Raw genomic sequence first — 27,671 nt, forward strand, 5'->3', positions numbered from 1 at the left:
AAATAAGCAATTTATTTTGATCCCTACGATTTTTTTACTTACCTCTGGAAGAAAATTGTGCTTTTTTATCACCTGATATAACATTTCATGAGTTTCGATAGCAGGTCTAATGTCTCCTTTTAAAACCTAGAAGTCATAAAATAAAAATTAATCTAATACACATTCTGTTACCTAAATCATCTGTGATCCACACAAATTAATTTGCTCAATTTTTAAAAACGTGAATAATGACTTTTCTTGCATGAAGCCTTTTTAGAAACAGCCCCTAAACCTATCTGCCCCTGTTTATCATATCCAGGCACTTGGTCCAGGCACAGGGGTTGTTGACCCTGTCAGAGAAGATAGCAGTCTACACCATTCATTCACTGATGATCTGTTCCAGTTTGGAAGATACCAGCGGAAATCAGCAACTAGCTAAAGGATGTATCCAACTACAAGTCTCATGGTCTAAAAGTAGTCAGGTTAGCTCAGCTGCTCTAAAGGATGATGACATTATTAACACCAAGGCCATGAGTACAATCCCTATGGGAGACAGTAGGTTGTAATGAAAAACAATACATCCATATGATTAAATACTGGATATGAGAGTCAGAAGGCCTGGGTTTAAAACACAGCTTTCCTACTGACTGAATTTGGGAAAGTCATTTAATCTCTTTAAATGAGGGTGTTAAAATAATTTCTAAAGGTCCCTTTCAGCTCTAAATTCTATGCTCACATAAAACCAAATCTGATCTTCTCTGAGTCTTTTCCTCCTTTCATCTTTCTTTCAATGGCACTAACATTCTAACTCATTCAAGTCCAAAAACTTTCTTCTTCTCTCCCAAATACAGTAAATACACTAAATACTGTCTATTCTTCTTTGAAACTCTCTTTAATATCTGCCCTCCATTTCTTCTTCCTTCTTATTGGTAGTAATTCCAGGCCAAGTCTTCAGCACTTGTCTCCTCAGTAGCCACGACTACTGAAGACCTGGCAAAGAAAGTTCCCGACAACAAAGTCCTTGGCATCATCAAATGGTTCAACATCAGAAACTAATATGATTTTTTGAAAGGGAAAGACTAGAAAGAACATGAATTACTCTCTGCCTTGCTGCTGCACCCTAAGAACAAATTAATAACCTTTCTACCCTTTGCAGTTGAAACTTCCTCTCTGGTTTCTCTACCTACTAGAATAACAGAACATGAGCTCCTTGAGAACAGGATCTTCCTACTTTTTCTAATTGCGTTCCCAAGGCTTATTAACACAGTACATTGCAGTAGCAAGTACTTACTAAATGCTTTTTTCGTTAATTCACTTATTCATCCATATATCCGAAGCATATTATCATCATCCACACCTAATGCAACATAGATGTATCTAGCACCTAGCTTTTGACCACAGTAATCTGTTGCTTCATTTATTACTGTTATTTTATTTTATTTATTTATATTATTTTATTACTGTTTACATTAGAAAATAAGAATGAAACCGTTTTCGGTGACTTTTGTTTTAGATTGTAAATTAATATGAATAGTATTTATTTCACTTTAATGATATGATTTCATGCTATTTTTAAACACTCAATAATTTCTCTTTACCTGCAGACCTGGAAAGAAAGCAAGCAAAGAATCCATCCAAGTTCGAGCATTTAGCATTGGTTTGTGGATGTGCACATCAAGCAGAAGAGGGGGCTGGCTAATGTACCTCATTATGGCATCATAGTGCTAAAAAACAAATTAATACACATTTCATGAAATCAGCGCAAGAGAAAGAAAAAACATTCAAATGAGCAATTCTAGACAAATCATTTAAGCTCACTGGACCTCAGCAGGTCACATTACAGAGAGGCACCAGGGAAAGATGAGCTTGAGTCAAAGCTCTTAGGTTTAAAACCTGCCTCCAAAGTTTGCTACTACATAATAACTGTGAGTGAGATTTTCCCCACCCCTTAAATATGAGCCTTAATTATATTAATGAGTATAATAGACTACAAATGGTGACTTACTCTAGATTAAGTGTTCTTTGATTTCTTAAGGTAATAATACTATAACACAGAGCATAGATATTATATAATTATTCTTTATGTAATCAAATATATTCCCTTAGTGGCTTAAGCCAATGCAGTAATGTGTTTTCAGGTATCAATAAACTATAAACTTGCTCTTGTTCTGGATAACTAAGTCCCTTTTGCTGTGTTCATTGTGGAAAATTGTGGTTAACGAAGGCCCTAAAGATAGTATCTTTTAAGCTGAAAGGACCAATCAGCATTAGAGATCATGACCAACCAGGACACCTTGTCACATATATGAACAGTTCTTAAGCTGATGTCCTAGATGGTCAACCAATCAGCTGAAAGGACATGACCTCTGGTGGGGTTTGGGGTTTTTTTTTGCTTTTTTTGTGAGGCAATTGGGGTTAAGTGACTTGCCCAAAGTCACACAGCTAGTTAAGTATCAAGTGTCTGAGGCAAGATTTGAACTCAGGTCTTCCTGACTCCAAGGCCAGTGCTCTATCCATTGTGCCACCTAGCTGCCCCAGGACATGACCTTTGTACTTAGAGCTGATGTTCTCCCTGTCCATTAATAGCTGTCCCAGAACTTCTACTGAATTCATAAACTGTACCATTTGACTCTGTTATGTAGATGAAATGGGAAGAGTTGTGTCTTAAAATAGGAAGGTACATAAGCATGTAAGCCTCATAGGGGTATAAAAGTCCGAGACAGGCACTGCATGGGGATCTTTCAGGCCCTACCCCTGACTGCCCAGCTTTACTGTGAGACAGGCCCTCTCTGACTGATTTTCTATGGCTTAGAGACTTGGCTGTTTGTTGTCTTCATCGGATTAGAAATTTTCACAACCTAACCTAGGGTAAATTCTCTTTGGACATCATTTTCATTATCTGTGAAATGAGGGAGTTGGACTAAGTCTGTAAGTTATATCCTATACCAAATTTATAACCGTCTAGACAGGGCAATGTTGGAATAGAAACCATGACTTTGTGTCCTAAATGAGAAAAAATGTATAAAATTGAGTCAACTTTAGTGCTGAAAGTTTAATTTAACCATTTTGATAGAAATCATTCCAAAATAAAGTATATCTTTCCAACCATCTTAAAGTGAATATACAAAACAAATTCTTGATGACTGAGGTTTCGATAATATAAATAAGAACCAAAAGAGGGCTGCCCTCAGGATCTAAAGAAATGCTTATATATTTGGGATCTGGGGTCTATGAATTTTTTTTAAAAAATCTGGATAACTGTATTTCAATATAATTGTTCTGCTTTGTAATCCTAAGTATTTTTACCTTAGTGTTTAACAAGATTCTGAGAAAAGGGTCTCTCAGTTTTAGCAAGCTAACACAAAAAGAAGTTACATTAAGAACTTCTGCTTTGGGGGCAGCTAGGTGGCACAGTAGATAGAGCACCAGCCCTGGATTCAGGAGGTCCAGAGTTCAAATCTGGCCTCAGACACTTGACACTTATTGGCTGTGTGACCCTGGGCAAGTAACTTAACCCCAACTGCCTCACCCAAAGAAAAAAAAAAAAAAACCCTCCTGCTTTTGATCAATTACTCTACTGGTCTCTATACCGCATACTTGTTTTAGTGTCTCTGGAGCTGGTCCTAGGCCTGCCTGCCCAGAGTCTGGGGTTCACTGCCCAGGTTAAAATTTCTACTTCCTCCAGCTCTTTCTGCAGGACCTGGTCCTCTTTTCCTCTCCTTCCAATTTTCTTTATTCTTCAGTCTCTTTTTCACTAAGGCTAAGAAAATGTTTTAGTGTCACTGAGCCCTCTTAATAAAAGAGTGTGATATGGTAAACAAAATGTTGGGCCAAGTCAGGAAAGTGGGAGAGGGAGGAAGGCCTGTCCTGCTTCTAACACTTCTTAATGTATGATCCTGAGCATATCAGCTAACATCCAAGTGCCATAGGCAATTACTTATATCTATCAAGTCATGGATAGACTAGAATCTAGGTTCCTTACATTGATACAGTGCCTCTGTAAATATAACTGTACTTCCTCCTAAAATCATGTCAGTTCCGTAAGTTTTGTTATTCATTAATATCATGATCACTTGGATTTTAAGGAAAACTGAGATTTTACAGAAAATATTTTTAGTTCAGGAAAATATATTTACTTGTTAAAAAAAAAAAAGATTAGCTACCTAGCTAGTTTGCTATTAGATACTCTGAAGAGACTCAAAATACTTTAAATCAACTTTACAAACTACTATAAAAGTGCACAATGAGCAAAATGGTTTTGAGAAATACTGTCAACCAGTGACAATGTTTGCCCCTCCATGGCAACATGAAACAAAATTAGCCCAAAGTTCCAAGGGCTAGATTTTAAAATAATGGTTAGGAGGAAAAGGTTAAAAAGTTAAGATGAACAGGGGCAGCTAGGTGGCACAGTGGATAAAGCATGGGCCCTGGATTCAGGAGGACCTGAGTTCAAATCCGGCCTCAGACACTTGACACTTACTAGCTGTGTGACCCTGGGCAACTCCATAACCCTCACTGCCCCACAAAAAATTAAATTAAATTAAATTAAAATGTAAAAAAATAAATAAATAAAAGAGTTTAAGGTGAAAAATGACATTCATCTCAATATATTCACTTCCTACAATCAAAGGGAGAGAAAAGTAGTCAGACTCAGATCTATTCATTTCCCCCCTTTATTAGCAATTCTGATAAAAGATCTAAAGTAAAAAAGAGACTAAAATTACTGGCTAAAATTAATTTTCTGGAATATGTGTTTCAATTATCTACAAAATCCCAGTTCTCATATCACCAAGCATAAGGGGAGTTACTTGTGTCAAACTTATGTGAACAAATCAATTATCTGGCAAAATTTCATGACTATATAAATAAAATTCTGTCAAAAACTGACAACTGATTTACTTTAAATTAAATCTAAAAATAACAAATATAAAAGGTGAAAAAACTTACTGTGTTAAATCTTTCCAGAAAACTGTCATCCCCAAGCAAGACATAGGCTTTTAATAAATATTCGTAGTATGAATCAATTCCCGCTCCAACTCCACTATCTACAAAAAATGAATGCAAATAGACCTATTCAAAACAATTGTCAAAAACTATGCAAAATGTAAATGATGTTACTTCAATACTTTATTTACATAGGATGAATGAGGATACTAGTATGTTAACAGAAAAGGGCACTATTATGCACATAAGTAAAAAAGAGCAGATATATCAGCAAAATAATGTTCTTAGAGGTAATTTGTGATTTGGGGGGGAGAAAACATTGTGATGAATGGATTCTCTGATAACATTTAAAAACTGAAAGATGAAAGACTTCTATTTTCTGAGAAATCATGATTAAGAAAAAAGGGCTAAATTCTAAGTGGGACATTAAACCAAACCACCACCAGAGGGTGCCGTTGTGCCTTTTTAAAAGTCATGCCTTTTTATGTGCCATACATGGCCTTGCTTCACTAGTCACCTCCTCATTCCTCTAAAACACATCCTGATCTTGTTCTTCAGTCTGTGTCTTTTTTGTTTACTGGGACTATCACTGTTACTAACTAATAAAACTTATTGATCACAAGTAGGATATACAAACAGATTCAAGCAGTGCTCTTTCTGCCTTTTCCCACCTTTCCTGTTTCCATAACTTGGTCAGAAACTTCCCCTTTCCTGTCCCAGGTGCCTTCCAGAACAAGGATGTTCTCCTCCCTGCCATGGGACCTGCCCGTTTGCTGGCCTTCCCCCTGCAGCCACTGCCCGGGGGCACTTCCCAAATAACCAGGCCAGGTGCAGAGCCAGCTTCCTTTGAGGTACATGTTTGAGGAAGTTCTTACCAGTCTTATCAACCTGATGCTTACAAGAGATGCAAACTCCCCTCACCAGCCCCTGCTTTTAACTTGATTAACTGTCCCTAGAGCACCACACATACAAGTCTTCTGCTGCAGCCCCACCAGCTTAGTCAGTTACCTAACGATGACCATCCCCATCTCTGACCTTTTGCATGAGCCATTAAGGAAGGCATATCCTTTCCCCTCAAGACCAAACTGCCTTTATGTCAAGTTTCAGCTCTGAAATATCCCAGCCTTCTCTAATAATGCCCTTCATCTGAATTCCAAGTAACATTACTGTTCATAACATTCATTTGATCGGCTTCTTGCTCCAATTAGATTTTAAGTCTCCTGAGAACAAGGACATATTGCATACTTTGTGTATCCTTAGCATCTGGCACACTAGGCCACAAAATACTGTGCAGATGTCACCAGTGAAAATAGCAATCAGTAAGCTCCAGCACTAAGCAGAATTGCTAAATTATCAAGAGTGTACTTTACTACATGAGGTGAACCGGGACATGGAGACCAGCTGGATAAAGCTCCAGTTGTTTTTGTGATTTTGCAAAGGCATTTTACACGGTTCTGGGGATGACCAGACAGTTGAAAAAACAGAATCACAGATAAAGGGCAAAGGGCTGCAAAGGAAAAGATTAATTCCATCATTTCCTAGAACATTCTGGGGAGATAATAAAGTTGTGACAAAAAACTGTATACCTTTGCGTACCCAGTCTCCAGTATGAATATTAATGGTTACTCCTACTAAATTACTGCTGCGCTGTCTTTTTTCCCAGAGAAAGTCAAGGGCTTTCCGTGCATATTCCTGAAAATAAAATAAATATATATTTGAAAACTATAATTTAGCAATCTAGAAACATAGTAATATTTTTCTTTAAAAGAATGAAAAGGGTATCTTTACTAAAGAACTCTCTTCAAAAGACATATTCATTACCCTAGCCAATTAAATGGGAATAAATAACAAAAATGCCATTTTTAGTGGCTACAGAGAGACGGCAATGGTTGACTTCTAAATTAACATGTAATCTTCAACAATTAACATTACTTATCTTCACACCCACATATAACAAAATAGGAACACGCTTGTTTTGTGTAAAGGTACATAGATTTATTATTATTTAATAATAGCTTTATGGGGCAGCTTGGTGGTATAGTTGATAAGAGTACTGGGCCTGAAGCTGAGAAAACTTTGCACAACCCTCCCTCATTTACATCCAATTCACTGCAAGTCATGACATCGCCTCCTGATGTCATGTTCCTCTTGAAGAACGAAGGACAAACAACCCTAACCCTAACCCTAGAAATGAAATAAAAACCAAGTCAGGTTGTCAGAGAGGTAACAAGAGTCTTTGAAATGTCAAATGTTAGGCTTTAACTCAATGGCAGATAATTTAGTCAACAGCAAATGAACAGATGAATGAATCATGACTCTAGATTTTTGTTGGAAATTTCCTTCTTGCTTTTACACACACTGGAAACTAAATAACTAATTGCATGTAACATTTTATACCTTTTCTCCAAAAGCTACTCTGACTTACTGAGCAAAGAACCTTGTAGCCCCGCCAGAGTACATTTCACAGTTAAATTACATTACTGAACTTTTAAAATGTCACCTTGCTTCTCACTTCCACTTGATAAAGTATGTGCTGCTTTAATTTCCTTGGTAGCATGAGTAATAGGCAAAATCCTAACAAAACATACAGCAACTCACATTTCTATAATGTTTTAAAGGTAAACAGTACAAGTATTCAGCCCATTTTGCACATGAGAAAACTGAGGCTTCGAAGATCAAAGTCATGGACCAGGAACCTGAATTTGAATCCAGATTTCCTGTCTCATTTGGAGCCCAGTACTGTTCCCACAGCACCTGTCTCTCTATATTTGAAGACTGGAGCTCTCCAGTTCACTGATGTACCTGCTTAAGGTACAATTAAAAAGGGGGTGACTGTAGCCACTATCAACTCTTTTGTAATGTTCAATCTTCTGGGTAACAAGGAACAAAGCTCTCAGAAGGGAAACAAATTCTCTTATTGAGACGGACAAACTAGGCTTTCAAACCAATGTTTAAAATGCAAGATTTCTGTTGTGCTTTGAAAATATCTGAGGAGGAATAAGGGATGTGGAAGCCAAGGGAATAAAGCACAAATGCTTTATACTTGACTTATGTAAAAATCCCCTGCTGTCAAGGAATTGTTAGCTGATAGTACTGACTATGTATCAAAGTTTAAAGATAAATCCTTAATTTAATACTACCTTCTTGACAAAGCACAAGGTTACTTTTAATACAGTTATATCCTACTGGTTGGCAATATTCATTTTTCCTTAGCATTTACATAAAAATTCCATTAATAAACAGATATAAAACTAAACACAGTAGGCCACTAAGAATCTTAAAGCTATCCAACAGAATAATGAAATAAAAACAATCAGGGCACCCAAGTGGCACAGTAGATACAGCACTGGTCCTGGAATCAGGAAGACCTGAGTTCAAATCCAGCCTCAGACACTTGACACTTGCTACCTGTGCGATCTTGGGCAAGTCACTCAACCAAAATTGCCTCAAAACATCTGGGGCCATCACCAGTCATTCTGATGTACATCTTACCACTGGACCTAGATGGCTCTGGAGGAGAGAGTGAGGCTGGTGACTTTGTACAACCCTCCCTTCATTTAAATCCAATTCACTGCAAGTCATGACATCACCTCCTGATGTGATGTTCCTCTTGGAAAATGAAGGACAAACAACCCTAACCCTAATCCTAGAAATGAAATAAAAACAAAGTTAGCTAAACCCAATACCCAAAAGATCAAAGATCATGAAAAACAAACCTCAAATATTGATGTTCCTGTAAATCGACTTAGAGCAGCAAACTCAAGGATCAAGGTACCTGCACATGCAGTGCAGGTATCTGTTTCTGTTCCTGTTCGAGCTTCTGGTTTTCTCATGCCAAATTTTAAGTTAATCTGATCAAAATGAGAAGAAAAGCATTTTAGCAATCAGGATAAACTCAACTCCTTGATAAATGACTACTCTATTTTTATAATGACTTTATTAAACTATGAAAATCAGATATGAAATAAGTAAGTATAAAATGAAATGTAATCCAAACACCCAAGACAACCCCATTGGATGATATACTTAAAATTTTCTGTCCCTGAGCATTTTGTGTTAATTCTTTCTTCAGCAAAATCAAAGTTCAACTAGATTATACATGTTATATAGAGAAAGTATCTTCTAGCACAGATACTAATGGGCGAATTGCTGAAATTATTCAATATAGGCCTAGGAACTGGATGAAACTAGGCCAGGTCTAAAAAAAGCTAGGTTTAAGAAATCATTTAATAAAAGCTAAAAAAAATCCTCTCCTTGGAACTAGTAGTACAGTCTTTTAGACAAAAGTGACCAAATAATCTTTTACTATGATAGTGATAAGTGGCAGGTTGAGATTTTAATATACTGATTTTTCCTAGTGTTGAAATGTTCAACTTTCCTGGCCTGCTGACAGATCGACATTATTTTATCATGTGACACAAATAAAAAGTATTTCCATTTACAACAGTGTCTCAAAAGGATAATACAAACATACCACACAAAAAACATTTAACTAACCAGAATCCAAATGACCAGAACTCTCAAATAAAACCAATTCCATTATTAGAAAGGCATACTATGTGAAAACAAGTTCAAATTATGGAACTAAAAAAAAATAATCAAACAACTTTGGGTAGAGAGGAGGATCCAAGGGAGCAATTCCAAATGCTATCCCTAGTCACCCCAAGGAGGCTGGCTTCCCCCTTGCTTTCAGATAAGAGCCAGGGAGGAGGGCGGTGGCTTAAGCAGCTATCTGCTTTACCCGCCAATTGGGATTTTCCCACAGTCCCCAACAAGAGGCATCTGGTACTACTCAAGTCTTCAGGCTAACAGCTTCCTTTACTCTCAATTCAGTAAAGCCCTCACAGCAAAAACCATGGCTTACCTTAAACATTTAGAATACTATCAATAAGAATGTATGACCCTCAAACAGTATTAAGACTTGCAATCACAACAGAAAGCCATTACAATCTTAATTATGATCACATTCAAGGCGCAAAATTCATTTGTACAATTTAGAAAAAAATGCAAGTTTAATTTTTTGAATAATCATTAGCTAACCAATAAATTTAATTAGCAGTAATACTAATTGCCCAAAACATTCCAATTAACTGAGTTGTTTGTTTTTTTACTACAATTAGTTATCTACTGGCTAGGAGGCACAAATAAAAGGCTAAGACACAGTCCTAGCCCTCAGGGAGTTTAAAAATCTAAGACAGACACACAGGGACAACTAATATTACAAGACAATAACCAACATTCCAAAAGCATTTTCTATTTTCTAAAGCTCAAAGGAGGAGGGAACACTCACTCTGGGATGGGGGAGTGAGACAGAGAGGTAAAAAGAACAACAGACAAGAGAAGCGGCTTGTATACAAAACTACAATATTAGTCATTACAATTCTTGATATAAAAACAAAATGCATTTGACTCCAGGAAGCACTGTGATTTTCACCTAAGAAAGCAGAAAGATTAAATGCCTGATTTGTTTGTGTGCTTCTGTCTTGCTGACTTTTGATCTAGACAGAGGTCAGTACCTATTCTCCTGACTAGGCCTCCAAGAATTGAGAATGGAGGAGATGCTGGTAGTAGCATCTATTTGTTCTTGTCAAAATTAGAATTAAGGGGGGCTTATTGCTCACCTTACTCAAAAGGCTCAAGCCAGAGTTGTAAGAGAATCACAAGGCGTCCGAGAATCAGAAGGGAATTAAAAGGACGTATACTTCTTTATGGAAATAGAAGAGTTTAAATGTAATCGGAATTCAAAAACTAGGCTCTATTTAGCTACATTCCAATTCTTTCATAACCTGTTAAGTCATAACTGAACTCCTGATATGTCCGCATTTTGCAAAGAAAAAAAAAAACCCCTACACTATTTGTGGCAGTGAAGTAAAGTCAGTAGCTAATTAGCTATGAGGGGCCCCCAGTCACAAAATCCATGCATGCCACCACTTATGAGCTCTCACTAAACTACGTTCCCACCCCACAGCAAAAAGGTGAGGCCAACCTCTACCATGCAAAAACATTCCCATATTATGATTTGTTACAAAGAAAAAACATGATTTGCAAATAATGTCAAAGAAATTCCCAAATGAGACTGATTAGACAACGTTCCACGTAGCAGAAGTTGTATTCAATGCATGTTGGAGTTCTTTCCTTTTTTTTCCTCAGCTCCTTTTTTGAAAATGAGTGCTTTCTGTATCTGCTCGACACTCCGAAGGCCACTAAGTCCAGAAAACATAACAACTTTCTTTACTTTCCTATTATTGTTGATGGTTTCTTCTGTTCTCAAATCTTTGCCTGCTTCTCATAAACTGGCAAAAGCTAAGAGATGCTAGACTCCTTACAATTCAGCAGCTTGTAGCTCCATTTGTAACAAAAACTAAAAACATTTAAAAGTAGATTTAATTAGTAAAGTTGTCAATACTGCAATAAATTACACTTAAACATATCAAATAGGACAAATTTCTCAGCAAACCAAGGACATATAAACATTTTTATGTTCCTAAAGTGTGATGCAGCAGCCCTCCACACCCCCAGCCCCTTCCCTCAGGTCTCAGAGATGAAGTTGTTCCTCCTCCTTGCTAAGCCTGACTCCTCCACCTGGGTCTTCGGTGCTACCCCTTCCATCTAACAAAGTGCATTGCTCCACTGACCATCCCATCCCTTAGATCATCTTCAGTTCCTTCTTCTCTACTGGCTCTTCCCCCACTTCCAATATTGAAATCTCCCAGTACTAAAAATAAACAAAAGAAAGCTACTTTCTTTTGATCCTGCAGCCCACACTTCTAGCGATCATTTGCTCTACTTCTCTTTATTGCTAAGCTTCTAGAAAGCAGCTGGCCACTTGCTCACTACCCATTCACTCCTTGGCCTCCACAAAGTGTCTTCTACCCTTACCATTACAATGAGACAGATCTCTGCAAGGTCTGCAATGACCTCCTACTTGTTAAATCTAATTCTTTCCTTCCCTTGACCTTTCTATAGAATTTACTACTGTTAACCAGCCCTTCCTTGTCTTCTTCACTCCTGGCTTTCCCCTCTCTTTGATAGACTCTAGTTTCCATCTCCCTGATCCTTAAGAATAAGCATTCCCCTCCCCTCAACTCCCGAGAAGGCTCTATCATAAGCTCTTTTCCCTTCTGTCTTTACTCCTTCTTCTTGGGCAGTCTTGCCGAGTATAATGGGCTTAATTATCATCTTTATGCAGATGATTCTTAAATATTTATTTCCATTCTTCACTTCATCTCCAATTGTATGGTAGACATTCTCCTCCACACCAATCATATGAAGCTCAAAATCAATAAGTGAATTAATTCTTTTCTAGCTATAATCTGACCCTTCTCCTATCTTCCCCATTTCTATTAATGGAACCACCATTCTTCCAGTCAACTAAGCTCTAAACCAGACGTTCTTAACCCTTTAGTATCATGGAGTCCTCTGGCAGTCAGTCCGGTGAAACTTATGGTCCACTTCTCAGAATGTTTGCTGAACGAAATGCTAAATTTCTATAGGAAGCTAGTAAAAGTGAGATATAATTGTTTTCCCATCCCCACCATATCAGGTTAAGAACCCTAAATTTTGGGAGTCATTCTTGACTTTTCTCTCTCTACTCATTTCCTACATTCAATCAATTGCCAAAGCTGTTGATTTTCACTCCAAAATCTCTCTCATGTGAGCCACCTCCTTTTCACCTACACTGCTACCACTTTCATTTAGGCCTATAGTGAAATACCTAAACTACTACAATAGCTTCCTATTTTTTTTTTCTGCCTCTAGTTTCTTCCCCACTTCAATCCTTTCTTCACTGCTAAGGTAATCTTCTTAATACACTGATCAAATCACATCAGTTTCCTGTTGTCAAAAACTCTCTCCTAGCCCCCCCCCACCTTTAATAAAATATAAATTCCTTCCTCTGGTACTCTAGGTCTTCAATAATTTGTCTCTACACCTGCACTGAAGCATATTTGAGAGGTTTTTGAATACCAAACTAAATCTTTTTTCTATAGGCCACTAAAGGCCACTATAAGAGCCACTGAAGATTTTTGAAGAGAGAAGTAACATGATGAAGTAATTTTTAGGAACCTTAATCTGGCATTGTTGGTATTTGGAATAAACCCAGGGAGATAATCAAGAATGCAGTCATGGGGCAGTTAGGTGGCGCAGTGGATAGAGCACCAGCCCTGGAGTCAGAAGGACCTGAGTTCAAATTTGACCTCAGACATTTAACACTTACTAGCTGTGTGACCCTGGGCAAGTCATTTAACCCCAACTGCCTCACCAAAAAAGAAAGAAAAAAGAATGTGGTCATAGATGAGACATTAAGTGGTAACTACCTAAGTTAGTTGTGAACACTGGGAAGGGATGTTTTATATAGCACTTTAAGATTTACAAAGCAGTTTACTTACATACATTATCTTACTTAAGTCATTAAACAACCCAGAGTGGGATTAGGTAGTCAGATATTATTAATCCCCATTTTACAGATTAGGAAAGTGATCTTTGAGAGACTAAGTGGCTTGCCCATAGTCACTTAGCTAGTAAGTGTCAGAGGCAGGACTTGAACCTGGGTCATCCTTACTAAAAATCCAGTACTCTACACACTACCCAAGAGAGGTAGATATTTGAGAGCCCCTAGGAAGTAAGACAAATAGGACTGGATTGATTAAATATGGGAAGGAGGGAGGGAAAGGAAAGGATGGAGTGAAAATGGCATTCAGGTTATAAGCCTAATTGCTGAAAAGGATGGTGGTGCCATTAACATAAAATTAAAGGGTGAGGAAGCAATCTCTTCCCTTCCATTGGCTACTTCCCTTTTGCCTCGAGCCACAAGGCCTTCAGTGATCCTACTGCCAAAGACTATATCCCTCTCAACTGTCACAATTCTGAGATGACTGATCTAGACTACAACAAGCCTCCACCCCCCTGATAACCCACTCTTCTCCTTCAGGTCCCTCCTCCATCTGTGCAGACTGAAGAGTCTTCCTCAAGGCTCAGTAAGTGACCGTATAATAAACACAGCCAAAAGCCCCTTCCTAACTTCTCTGTAGCAGTTGATGCTCCTAACTGCCCTCCCTCCCAGAAATCCTCTCTTCCCTCGCCACTCTAAGGGTTCTCTCCCTACTGTTCCGATGACTCGCCTTTCACATTTTTCCGGCATTTCTTCCAATTCCCCCAAAGTAAGAATGACCTCTTTCAATGTTCTGCCTTTCTACATTCTCTTCTTTTTTATGACATTTATGACTTCAATTATTACCTCAGTGCAGGTGCATCACATATGTCATTTCTTAGGCCTTCTCTCTACACTATCTTTCCTGGAAATTTCATCCACTCTAATGACTTCAGCTATCACCTCTAGGCAGATGATACCCAGACCTATACCTCCAACTGACTTCTTTGCTGAGCTCTGGTGTTACATCCTCTGTAACTGCCTGCTGGAAAATATTCTGGCCTGTGATATGATTTCACATGACAGGTTTAGATGAAATGAAGACCACTTACAAATAAACTGAGTGAAAAAATGTCATTATAATTTATAGTATTAACACTCACTCTGAACACCATTCCTACGTGAACTGGGAAGGACACAACCAAAAACATTCCCCATATAATGTAGCAAAACAAGTGTGTAATGACTACATTGCCTTTCAAAATAACTTACTCTTGGATAAGGAAGGCCACTAGTGGTATTGAAAGCAGGTAAAAGCTTGTAACCCAACTGCTTGGCCATCTGGAGAAGCTCATCATTGTACCACTGCATGTGTTCACCTTTCTCCTTCAGCATGATAGCCACTGAGTGTCCACCTAAGAGACCCCTAGAATTACATATGAGAAACATTACCCACATTTCATAAATATACCCTAGTCAGAAAACCAATGAGTGTCTCCATAAAGCTGGGGGTATTACAAAAGCTAATAAGAAAAACCAGTTACAGAACAGGGAAGGAAAGAATGAACTCTTCAGTTATTTAACTCACACTAGTCACTCAATCACTGCATGGCAAATCACTGAAGTTTCATATTCTATATAAGTCAGACCTGATAAGATCCATTTGTGAAGTGTTTTACAATTCTTACTTAAGTACTTTTCAAAAAGATAGAAAAACTAAGTAATCAGCAAACTTAATTTTGACATAGTATTCTTATCAATCCTATAGAGAATCATAAAAACAGTCAGTTAAAATTTTGCCATGAAACATAAATAAACTAATGAGCTATGTGAATTTTCTATAACTAGATCATTAAGAACTTTCATTGAGGGATGACTAGATTTCAGGTCTGAATCACTCTGGTAAAGGGATGTCGATTATGTTAACAGTAATCATCACAAAAAATTAAAAACAGATAGTGTTTTCTAGGTATATCCTAACATACCTACAAGGAAAACATTTTAAATACATAATGAGTACTTATTCTGTTTAGCTGAGATATGTACTTTTAAAATTTGTTTTTAAAGGTAGATTTTTCTACCAAGAGTTGCCTATAGCCAGAAATCTATATAAACTTAGGAACAAACTGGCCTTTTTTTTTTTTGTTATAAAATGAACATGGCATTTAAAGATAAAATATTTTCCCACTAAGTCATAGCTTAGTCACCCACTAATGATAGATGATTCACACTGATATTGTAGCCCTTAATACTGGAACATAGTGTTCCTGATAAGTTAGCTGGAAGTGACTGAAAAGAATAATGCTCAACTCAACCAACTGTCCTGTCCACACAATAAAGGTGTGAAAATGTTTTCTTATAAAATGTGGTGGTTGTCACAAATCAAAATCTTGTTGCTCTTTGTGATTGCTCCCATTTGAAATCAGACTGATGCCTTTGTGACTCCAAATAAAAAAAGTCCTATCATTTCAACCTAATCAAGTGCCTTATTTTCTAACCACAAAAAGTTGAAAACCACCAATTTAATGTCCCAAGTTTTGGGGGGATACAAATGTACAGCTTTAATATATAATAAGCATGCTTACCCAAGGACTCTGATGTTTGTTTCAAAAACTGATACAACGATGTCATTATCCAAATGAACATCTCTTACAACTTTTCTCACAGCCTCTTCAAATTCTTTAGTTTTATTTAATACCTAGGAAAATTAAAATGTCAACAGATCGCAGATTAACGCATTCAGAATCAGTTATTAAAAGCAGGAAACTTTAAAAATACAAAAAATACAAAAACCTGTATGCATGTGTGCAGTGTACTATACCAGATACTGAACATGTGCTGACATGCTCGGATTCCTCATAAGAACAAGAGGCAGCTGAGGCTGAGGTGGGATATTATCTGACCTAGTGATGATATATTATGATTTCTTTATACTTGGGTTCTCCAGGAACACTGAAATATCATTAGAACCTGAAATTTACAATTAACAACTCACCACTGAGTGACGGATTTTCAACACTCCACACCCAATTTTTCAACATTAAGTTTGCTCAATAAATAAATGCCTTATAAAAAACTAGTCATTTTCTCACTATCAGCAGAAAACACCTTCTTCAACCATTTTGTATTTTAAATCTTGGGTTGAGGAAACATTTCTGGATCCTAAATCCTGTACTGCTTGCTTGATAAGTCTGACTGTGCGATACAAGGTAAGGAATCCTGGTTGAGATGAGTTTGGTGTAAGCTTTGGAAATTATTCAAGAAGGGTTTCCTGACATTATATAAACAGCCTAGTTTTCTCCACTCTACTCATCTGCACATTTAGATATTTCGTCCTCATTTTCTTAAAAGTATCTTTTTCATTATTTTATTTTTTTGTTTTCTAAGTCAAGTCCTACCCCTTTAATTCCTAGCCAAGTCAATCTAGTATAACAGGAAAGAACACTGGTCTTTAAATTAGAGCACTTGGATTCCTAGCCCAAACTCTAACATTTACTGGCTGTGTGACCTTGACCAAGTCATCTCTCTTTAACCAGCTTGAGCCTCAGTTTCTTCATCTGTACTTTTACTGCTTACCTCACAGAGCCACTTGTGAGGAAAAGCACTTTGAAGCACTATAAAAATGTGGTGTGTGATTATGATTACTCTGATGTATCATTACAGAAATGGATGTCACCTTGTGCTTCAAAAGGTTAATGTAGAAAAGCACGTTCCAGCATAGAAGCAGCACATCCTACAAGTTGTAAAGGGCCCAGGCCCAGTTGAAAGCCTGTCATTTAAGGGCCTATCACCAAGGTTCATAAGTTAGCCACCAAATGAATGCTTTCACTCTCAGTAACACCTGAAGAAAATCTACTAGTGAAAAAAAGAGGCTGCAATTTATGCCAATGGAATACGTACACACACATAGCTTTGTAAAGCCTTGAAGTAGTTAGTTTACTTTTATGAAGACACTTTAGAATTTTAATTTTCCTAGGAAACACTATAAAAGAGAGTGGCATCTTACTCAATAATACGACAAGCAGAGTAAATCCAGAAAAAAAAAATGAGTCAAGCAAAGGAACTCAAATTAACCCCATTTTAAGACTTGTTAATACATTTGAGGGCTATCAGTCTTAAGCACAAGATCCTTTTGAACCCTGATGGAATAAAGGAGTGTCAAAATAGACATTAATTTTGGATTACATTAGTATAGAGCCTTAATGTTCTATTCTTTTTAGAACATTCATTTACCCAAAGCTATCTCCTCAGATTCTATCCTTTTCAGTCCGTGTTATCCTGTTTGTTTCCTGTGATATTTTTTCCATAGGGCCAACACTATGGAGAAAAAAAAGTGGCCTCTTCTGAAGTCCCTAACACTTCTAGTCAAAAGAGGCACCTAACTAGAAAGGAAATGGTTTTTTCATACATAACAAAGTCAGACAAGTTAATCTTTGTGAAAATATACAATATTGAGCCTAGACCATAATGAAAAGTTTTAAAATAAAAAAGGTCTTTTTTTAGAAAGTGTTTTCTTTCCAACCTCCCTTTTTCAGTTTATCTTCAGTCCTTCACACATGCTTCTCCCACTGCTAATTTCATAGTAACCTTATCTTACTGAGTTAAAAAATATACTAGCTTAATTCCCACTGAACTCTACCAGAATCAATCAGTTAAGAGAATGCACCACAGTACACAAACAAAACATCAACAGTACTACTTAATAAACAGTGAAATAACCAAAGTAAAAGTTATCAGGTTGTGTATAGCTTCAAGGATGATAAATCCTACCCAGATAAATATCTTCCAATACTTAATATAGGAGATTTTTTTAAAAAGATCCCAAATTAAAGTCAAAGTGAATTAGAAATATCAGTGCTTATACTCAATCAAAATGTTATAAAACCAAATATTCCTTTAAAATTAAACTGGTTTACTGAAAAATAAACCACCACCACATGGTTAAAAGAGAGGCTTCCAATCCATTTCAGAGTCTTCATTTTAAAACTATTTAAGGAAAAGAACATTCAAAAATGGAGTCAGGGTATTTAACAACCATAAAATGGTATGGTTTTTTTTTCCTTAGGATAAAAACAATAGAAGATTCAAACCATAATTTTTAAATGAATTTTTATAATGATTTGAAAGATGTCATATTGCTTGCTATCTTAGACTTTCCCCCTGACACTGCTTGAAAACAGGTTCTAAAACTGGAGTTATTTGCCTATTCTGATTCTCTGAAGGTCACAAAAGTTTAGAATTTAAGGGACCATTAGAGATCATTTAATCAAAACCCCTCATTTTACAGAGGAGGAAACTAAGTCCCAATGGTAAGATGACTAATGCAATGCCATACATAAATAAGAATTTGTTATAATTCTGGAATGCTTGCTACCAGTGAGAATCAAGAAATCTGATTATCCAGTTTCTAAAGAGGCTCATCAATTTTGTGAGAAAACTTTTTTTGGGGGGATGAAGGGTAGAGTGAGGGTTTTTAACAGAGAATACATGGTGCCTCAAGCTAGTATTCCTGATAGCATATCAGGACATGAAGTTATGTCTAGAGGGCAGTGCAAGACAGGCAAATACAGTAGAAATGAGAATTTCACCAATAATCAGAGGAAAGATACACATGAGACCTACTTTCTGGCCATAAATTACCCTTTGTTGCTGACCCTACTCACCACAGTCTTATCAATTTTTATCCTATCCCAAGGGAGAATCTGTTCTTCCCAAGGTGACAATTCATCTTTTCAGATACTCTTTGTAAAATTTACTCTCCTCTACCATGCAGGAATCCCCAAAGACTACTGAAACAAACAGGGAAGAGGAATTAACACCCCTGTTTACAGATTTTAGAAAACTTTTCAAATAAATTAAGCATCTAAAGACCTAACAAAGTCCTAAAATTAGGCTCAGGAGAAGAAAGTAGAAATTTAATAAGTTAAAGAAGCCCAATAGCATTACTGTCAACAGTCATCAGAATGGTTTTTAAAAATCACTATATGGAACATGATCTCAAAAGAAAAAAATCTTATCAGATTTAAACCGATTAAGCTTGAAATGAAATTTAATAATGCACATCTTAAGTTTTTCCCATTTTTATACAGGGCATGAAGTAAGAAAAGTTAATCCAACTATAACATTTGGTAATTCTGGCATGTGAAAATTAATCTTACTCCTTCCAGTCACAAATACCTTTTCACCAAAACTTAAAACAATTTTCATCTTAGACTTTCTTGTAGGAAGGGAAAGTATGTCAATAGAGTAAGAGGGGAAATAAACTTCTTGGAAAATATGTTCAGAGACAATTTGGGAAATTTTCATTTTTAAAAAACATTTTAAGGAAAGAATAAAATCCAAAGAAATACTAGAGATAAAAAGGGAGAATTTTCAATATTACTCCATAAGTACATAACATAACTTAAAAATTCTATCATTTGCTCTAGCTTAAGAAAGCTAAAAGCTTTTAAATTTTATATCTAATCGCTAATAAACAAAGCTATACCATGTTGTTAATAAACAACAAAAAGTAAGAATTTGGTGGACAGAAAGCCAGTCTTAAACCCAGGTCTTTGTAATTCCACATTTTACTTCTGGTTCATCTGATACTAGAAAAATCACTTAATTTTGCCTAAAGACTAAAAAAATAAACAGACGGAGTCTCTTCACTGAGAAGTTCCCTATACCAGTGAAAATTACAGAACCAGGGGACAGCTAGGTGGCTCAGTGGATAAAGCACTGGCCCTGGATTCAGGAGGACCCAAGTTCAAATTCAGCCTCAGACACTTGACACTAGCTATGTGACCCTGGGCAAGTCACTTAACCCTCATAGCCCCACCCCACCCAAACCCCCCCACCCCCCAAAAAAAAGAAAAAAAGAAAAAGAAAAAGAAATTATAGAACCAGTCTGAAAGAAAAAAAAATTATCTTTGAGGATGTTTGCTTTAGTGGGGAGAAGGAGTTACTGCATAAATATATTACTTAAGAAACATAATTTTATCATTTTTCAATATCACTGGGAAGAGTGACTTTTGGGTAGAAGCATCTAAAACATAAAGCAAAAATAATTTTCTTCCAGGAAGAACAAAAATCTGTTTCCTGAATATGATAACACCATACAATTTAAATTAAATCATACACAAAAATAGCTGAATATTTCTACAATATTCTGAATAATTTTAGGGACCGTATAGACGATTAAACTGTATCTTACCCAATAAAGGGGACACTAAAATAAAAGATTTATTTAGAAACAAAGGTCCAAGAGACTAAGTATGGAACTTCAATCCTGAGTATCACTATTTCCTGATTACTTTATCATGTCTATCTTTATAATACTATAGTATGCATATATATGAAATTTATAAAATGAAAAAAATCCAGGAAGGATCAAACCTACCACAAGAGTGTCCAAAGTATCAATCAGTGTCAGGGAAAATCTAAGAAACAAGTATAACCAGATATAGAAAATTAGAATCCTGAATGTCTTATCCATATACAGTAGATTCTCTGTTATCTGGCATCTCACCAGCACTCTCTCATTCTGAAGTCACCTATCATACAATAACTGATGTTCAAAAAGTTGAGTCCAAATCAGTGTAAGACCATAAAATGCTTTGAGAAAGATTCAATTGTCAGTGAAATTTAAGTGTAAAATTATCCAGTCATATTCTTATTCTATTAATATTGGTCATCCGTGTGGGTGGGTATAAAATAGCCACCAGAATATCTGATTAATTAGAACAGCCCATTTGTGACTCAATCAATAGTTTATTATATTTCATTTTGAGAATTTGGATTCCTATCATTTAACCAACTGCATTTGACCTATTTCAAATAGAAAATTTTTTCCTGAGTACTTTGTCCTCTATAAGGACAATTCAATTTCTGATAAACACATCTAATTGCTCCTAGTATAGACCAAAACAAAATAAAAGACAAGTACAAATATATGTCTACTTAACAAAAATCAAAGAACTCAGATTATGTCAACATTTAAGAAACAATTACAAAAGAATCTGCTATTCATTTATCACAGTATAAGATATATTATAGAAAAGTAAGCCCCGGGTGATATTTTAAAATGTTAAATTAGTACACCTATTTCTAGAGACTCTGGCTTTATATACATATTAAGTTTATTCATTCTGAAAGACTTTGGAACTCATTTTATTCTCCCCAGTTTGATTCTTTCTACTGGGAAAGGTAATTTAAAGCAGCAACCAATTGCACTTATCACAGTGTGCGTGTGTCTTTCAAGGGCTTATTTGCCAGAGAACCCTTAAAAAGATAAGGAGAACTATCATTTCACTTTTGGAAAGCAAATGATTCAAATATAATAGCATCAATGATACTTTATGATAACAATTTTAGCTTATGACAGGCTAAGAATGCAATAATTTGATTTATTAAAGCAGTCATTTAGTAAAATGCTCACGCTGTTTTCCATCAAGAATAACAATATTTGACTTTGAAACTGGTTCTAATCCATCCCCTGGTTACAGACATACTACTTCCAAAGGCTGCTATTCTAACTATACATTAGCTAAGAAATCTAATTAATAGTTATCTCAATACATTAGAAGGACAAAGTATAAACACAAATGAAGCATGAATGTTTTCTCTAGAACATTGCAAGACATAAAAAATATCACATTCACAAAATCATTTAAGGATATTTTTTAGCATATCTTGTACTACCCAAAAGTACTGACCTCTACCTTTCCAATAGTCACAAGATTTAATCTTTCAAAATTTACCATTCATGGGCTTCTATTCACATTTTTTAGGATGCCAGAAGTTGTCCTGAAAAATCAATCATTTTGCAAAGCTCCTGCAAATGGTCTAAGCCTTGGGGTACAAATAAAACTTCTCTGAACACTCACTTTCCTAATGCATCATCAACATCACCCCGACTTGGCTCCTGGCCTCTGACACGACCCCGGCAGGTTAAGGGCATGAGTTCATCAGCTGGGTAAGCATGTTCCTGTAAGAAAAATCCAATGAGTTACTTAGAAAACCAAGGCAAAGCACACACCATATAATGATCGATTGCAATCTATACAATGTTTCAGTTCCCTTAAACTGGCAACAAACGGAGCTACCATTCCTACGATGTAAGCAATCTGAGTTGGGATCATGGGTAACAAATATGGCCACCACCACCACCCCACCCCACCCCTGCCAGCCATCCTGCCGTCTCCACTGCTGAATCTCAAACTCCTCTCCAACTCCAGCAGCTCATTCACACCAAATCACCAGAAAAATGTCCCCAGTCCCTAAGTGGAGTTCATTTTCTCACCTCTGAACTCTCCCTCAGAGCCAAATTATCTTGATCAAAGAGTGAATTTAACTCCATAACTTCTAAATCAGGGCAAGTAAATCCAACCACTCCCTATATCTAACTGGTTTCTAAGACCATCAGACCATGTCATGCTTAAGTTCCTGCTTCAGCTTATCCTTCTCCTGGCACCTTGCTTCCCCATCCCCCCAATGTCTACCTCTTGCTCTGGGGCAGCGAGGTGACACAGTGGATAGAGAAGTGACCATGACATTGGGAGGAGGTTGAATTCAGGTCTCACCTTAGACACTCACTTAGTAGCTGTGTGACCCTGAGCAAGTCACTTAGCCCCAATGGCCTTAAATATCTGGAGCCATCTTCAGTCATCCTGATCTGTATCTTGCCACTGAACCCAAATGGCTCTGGAAGAGTGAGGCTGGTGACTTTGCACAGCCCCCCTCACTTAAATCCAATTCACTACAAGTCATGACTTCATCTTGATGTCATTGTCCTATTCAAGAACGAAGGACAAACAACAATGACACCCTCTTGCTCTGAGTTCAGAAATCAATCAAATCAACATTACCATTACCCCTAGAAAGGTTCATCAATTAACTGTTCTATAATTGATTCACCATCCTTCTAACTCCCCAGACATTCCTGGACTTCTAGAAATGTGTGAGTTCCCCCATTAGAATGCAAACTCCCAGACTGCCTCATTTTTGTATGTATATTGCCATTACTTAGCACAGGGCACAGCCCATAAATGTTTTTCTAGTCATTCATCAAATATCTCTTTCCCCCTGAAAGAGGCCTCCAATTTCAGCTTTCAAGGAGAAAAAAAAAAAAAAGAACACTCCATTAGCAACTTCTCATGACACATCTATTTCTTTTTTTCTCTTCCTCTACTGTGACTACAGGAGCCCCAGATCTAGTTTATGACAACAGCTGAGAAGCCCAAGGAGTCCCCATACATAGGGTCCCACAGATTCCAAATGGCGATGTCTTCCGCGTTATATATTACTTGTATGCGATCAGGACAAATGAAGTGGATTTAAGGAGTTTGGGGTACAATCATGACAAAAAGGTTGGGTATCTCCACAAAGGAGCCTGGAAGATGTGGCAGCCTGTATGTGTTGAGCCTAGGGATGCTTTTTAGCTCTTGACTTAAAGGACAGAACATAATATTCCTAGTACAGAACCGTATCACAAAAATACAATCAATACTGGACAGTACAAACATTAAAAAACGATTTTTTTTTGCAGATGTTGACAAATACACATATTAGAATTCTGCAAATTCATGTTAAAATTCTAGGACAATAACATGGCACACATTTTATACTTTCACTTCAGACAAAAGTTATAAAGATAAAAGTCTGTGGACTTTAAATCTTGGGAAAGGATCTTAGAACTGAGTCTAACCTCTTTCCTCATTTAAAGATGAAGAAACTAAGGCTCTGTAAGGTCACAGGCTCGTAGCCTGATAGCTAGAAGGGAATTCTTAAGTTACCTTGCTGAAACCTTTTATTTTACAAAGTACACAAAAAGGTGCAGTGATCCATCCACATTGCAAGGTGGAGACTTGGGATGCTAACTCAAATTTTCTGACTCCCAACCCACATTCTTCCATTGCACCCTGCAATAACTTGCCATAGGTTGGGCATTAAACAGCCAACCTAAAGAAACAAAATTCTCTAGTCTCTTATTTTCTAGACGAGTTGCACGCCATACAAGGTAAGGCTCTAGAGTAGTCTTCATGAAGAAATAAACACATACAACCAGAATTATGATTAAAGAGCAGCCCCTACTCTGAAAACATTCAAATATCTAAAACACACTATCTACAGCAAAGACACTAACAACGGCCAACAGCTGACTGGGGTTGGGGTCCCTGTCTTATAGATCTAGAAGCCTTTCTCTAACAGGAAAACCTACCTGACAATCCCAGAGTCAGAACGCAAACAGGAGAAATAATGAAGAGTTCTTCGCACTTCTTCATAGAAACTGAAGCATTAAGGAATAAAGGGTGATGAGAAAAGGGACTTGAGTCCTGGCTTTGGGACTTACAAGAGCTCATGTGACTCATTAAGCAACACAACTCACTGCTACCTTCTGGGGCTTTACTTTTCTCTTCTTGGAATGAGGGCATTGGGACTAGACTAAAATCCCTTCCACCTCTAAATCCTTTGTGTATTAAAAACAGTAACCTCTTAATATAGCAAAATCTTATCTGACCAAAACCCAACTGCTTGGTAATTTCATTTGGCACTGAGTTGTGACTCCTTAGATAAAATGACAGTTCCTGCTACCAAGGAATCTTCTTTCCTTGGCAAACTAAAAAAAGAGTAAAGATAAGCTAAGTAAAATACTAAGTAAGTTCTGATAGGAGCAAAGATGAGACCCAAACAAAGTGGTGGAAGAATATTTGAAGAAGAAAAGGATACTCCTAATTGAGACAGTTGGGAATCAGGTATAGTTACTCTGTGAGGCACTTAACCCCAGCCTTGAAGAAAGACACCAATTATAAAAGTTAGAGGTGAGGAGAGAGCATACTCCAGGTCCTAGGCAGCCTGTATGAACTCAGAGATGAAAAACCACTTGTTGGTTGGCATGGGGTTTGATAGCTAATAGATTCATTTGACTAAAATACATAGGGTGAAAGGAAGTAATATGAAATAAAGCTGGAAAAGCAGCTTTGAGCCAGGCTTTAAATGCAAGGTGAAGGCGAATGTTATCTTAGTCATAAGAACCTGTGAAGGTTTGGGAGCAAGAGCATATTTTAGACAGACCTGGGAAGTTTATATTCACAGCAGTATGAAGGACTCATTGAAAAGGGGATAGAAGGGACAGACTAGAAGTAGGGAGATCATTTGGGAAGCTTTTACAACACTACAGAAATGAAGTGATAAGGATGGTGACTATGAGGGAATAGAAGTGGAGAGATGTGAGGCATTTTATGGAGGTTTGAGTTTTAGTTTGAGACAAACTGAACTTGATGGTAGAGCTCTCTATGCAGGTAGTTGCAAGATATGGTGCAAGATACGGTACAAGAACTTAGGAGAGTTGAAGGATAGACAAAGATTTGGGGTTTATCTGTTAAGAAATTACAGTTGACATCATGAGTACATATGAGTTCACCAAGATAGTGCTTTTATAGAGAGAGGTTAAGCAAACAGTGACCCAGGAGAGAGCTTGGGGAACATAAGGAATGGAAAAAAGATGATGAACAGTAAAAGAGCCTGAAAACCAACAATAAAACAGGCAGAAGAAAACCAAGTTAGGACAGTGTCATACATGCCTTGTAGGGAGACTATCCAAAAGGAGATCAACAGTGTTCAAAGCTATATAAAGGATGACATCATGGGGACTAACAAAAAGCCACTAGATTTAAAAATGGAATTCACTGGTGACCTTTGAGTAAAGAATTTCATTAGAGCAGTAGGTTGAAATTCAGGCAGGAAGAATTTGAGGAGTAATAGTGGTCACATCTATTCAAATTCATACCATTCAATGTTATAATTATGTAAAATATGATCATTGGCTCCCGCTCAATAGAATATGTAGTGCACATCTGAATAATAAAATTCCTTATTTGAACCAATCCAGATCTAGCTGGAGGGGCAGCAAATGTATACTACTCTTTCCAGGAATTTAACAATGAAAGGGGATGGTAGGATCAAATTAATTTATTTTTAAGGATGAGAGACCTGAGTAGATTTGTAGGCAATGGGAAAGAAGCCACTATGTAGAGGTGGGCTGAAGAGAATGGTCAATAGAGCTCCTGACAGCAATTGGAGAGTAAGATAGGAAGGACATGAGCAGAAGGGTAAGACTTGACAAGAAAGGCCTCCTCACTCTCTGAGATTTGAGGGAAGAAAAAACAGTGAAAGATAGAACCAAAAAGAAGAGACCTATGGGAACTTACAAATGGTTATCTCCAAATTCTCCATAAAGTAGGAGTTACGGTCATATGCTGATGAAGGGTGGAGGTAGAGGCAAAGTTAAGGCCTGGAAAGCTAGAAAATGAAGAGAAGAAAAAGGACCAGCATAGTCACTTGTGGTTGAGGGAAGAATATCATACATAGCTCATCACAGACAAATAAAAGGCCTGTCCTACATAGGTAATGTTGGATAACATGACTCCATAAACAGTTTCAATGACTTCCTCCAACAGTGTTCAGCTGCAGGAACAGCACAAGAGAAAGGGTCCAACACCTAACTAGTCACTGAATTTAAGACCATGAAAGAAAGGAAAGCCAGAACAAGAAAGCTAGACTAAGAGGAAATCAAGGATCTAAAGGGCATAAAGTCAGAGGAAAAAAGAAGAGGTTTAGGAGGAGTGGTACAGTGGGCAGAAAGACAGGAGCTGGGATCAAAGAGGATCACAGAATTCACTATCTTGGAGGTGAAATAGTTTGGTTAGGGTTTGGTCTAAGGTCAAGATTTTAAAGGGTCCTAAATAATGAAGTCGCCAAGGACATGAGTGGAGGCTGGCTGCCATAGAGAAGACTGTGTGCTAGATGCTGAACTCACTAGGGAAGGAAGGAAAAAGAATGTGAAAATCAAAATAGGACAAGAAGCAGGATTTGGGCAGGGTGATAAAACAGATCAAGTTAACTTGAAAGAGTGGCTCCTGGATGAAGGTGACAGCAGGAGGTCCAAAAGCAGCAGGAAGATTGTGTCAGCACCTCCTCCTAGCCCAGAGTGTTGAGAGACAGGAGGAGCCAGCCAGCACAGACAAGGGTGCTGTCTTCAAGGGGATGATGCTCAATAACAGAATTAAGACACCTCAGCTATAAGACACTGGACTTGTTAGTCATCTAGTCACATGCCTGTTTCATGCAGGAAAAAAATATAATACATTTTAGAAAGATTTTCATCCCCAAATTTTTTTTAAAGCTTCCTTGTTTAAAAGGAAAACTGCTTACCTGCCACTCCTTCCCTCCAGTACCCTCTCACTTAAGTTTTACTACATAACAAGTTATCACTACATGCAGCTGCTAAATTATAAATGTGTAACCATGACTACATGGCTCAGTCAACAAACATTTACCAAGCGTCCCCAGTATGAAGCCTTATCTGGGTAGGTACTGAGTGAGGGAGCCACAAAGTTTA

General features: G+C 37.2%; 1 protein-coding gene across 7 annotated transcripts in view; it reads right to left on the reverse strand.

Annotated features, from left to right (window-relative positions):
• EDEM3 (ER degradation enhancing alpha-mannosidase like protein 3) overlaps positions 1-27,671 on the reverse strand; it is a 62,613-nt gene that overhangs the window by 21,856 nt on the left and 13,086 nt on the right. For all 7 annotated transcript variants that reach the window (XM_044001282.1, XM_044001283.1, XM_044001278.1 and 4 more), the window contains exons 3-11: positions 22,159-22,259; positions 20,673-20,712; positions 15,877-15,989; positions 14,564-14,717; positions 8,640-8,774; positions 6,510-6,615; positions 4,927-5,024; positions 1,578-1,703; positions 43-126 (exon numbers count right to left, since the gene is read on the reverse strand). In XM_044001282.1, the coding sequence (XP_043857217.1) occupies positions 43-126; positions 1,578-1,703; positions 4,927-5,024; positions 6,510-6,615; positions 8,640-8,774; positions 14,564-14,717; positions 15,877-15,989; positions 20,673-20,712; positions 22,159-22,259 (957 nt within the window). The remainder of the gene's footprint in view (positions 1-42; positions 127-1,577; positions 1,704-4,926; positions 5,025-6,509; positions 6,616-8,639; positions 8,775-14,563; positions 14,718-15,876; positions 15,990-20,672; positions 20,713-22,158; positions 22,260-27,671) is intronic.

This window comes from Dromiciops gliroides, chromosome 4, assembly GCF_019393635.1.
Source record: "Dromiciops gliroides isolate mDroGli1 chromosome 4, mDroGli1.pri, whole genome shotgun sequence".
In the NCBI taxonomy this organism is placed as follows: domain Eukaryota; kingdom Metazoa; phylum Chordata; class Mammalia; order Microbiotheria; family Microbiotheriidae; genus Dromiciops; species Dromiciops gliroides.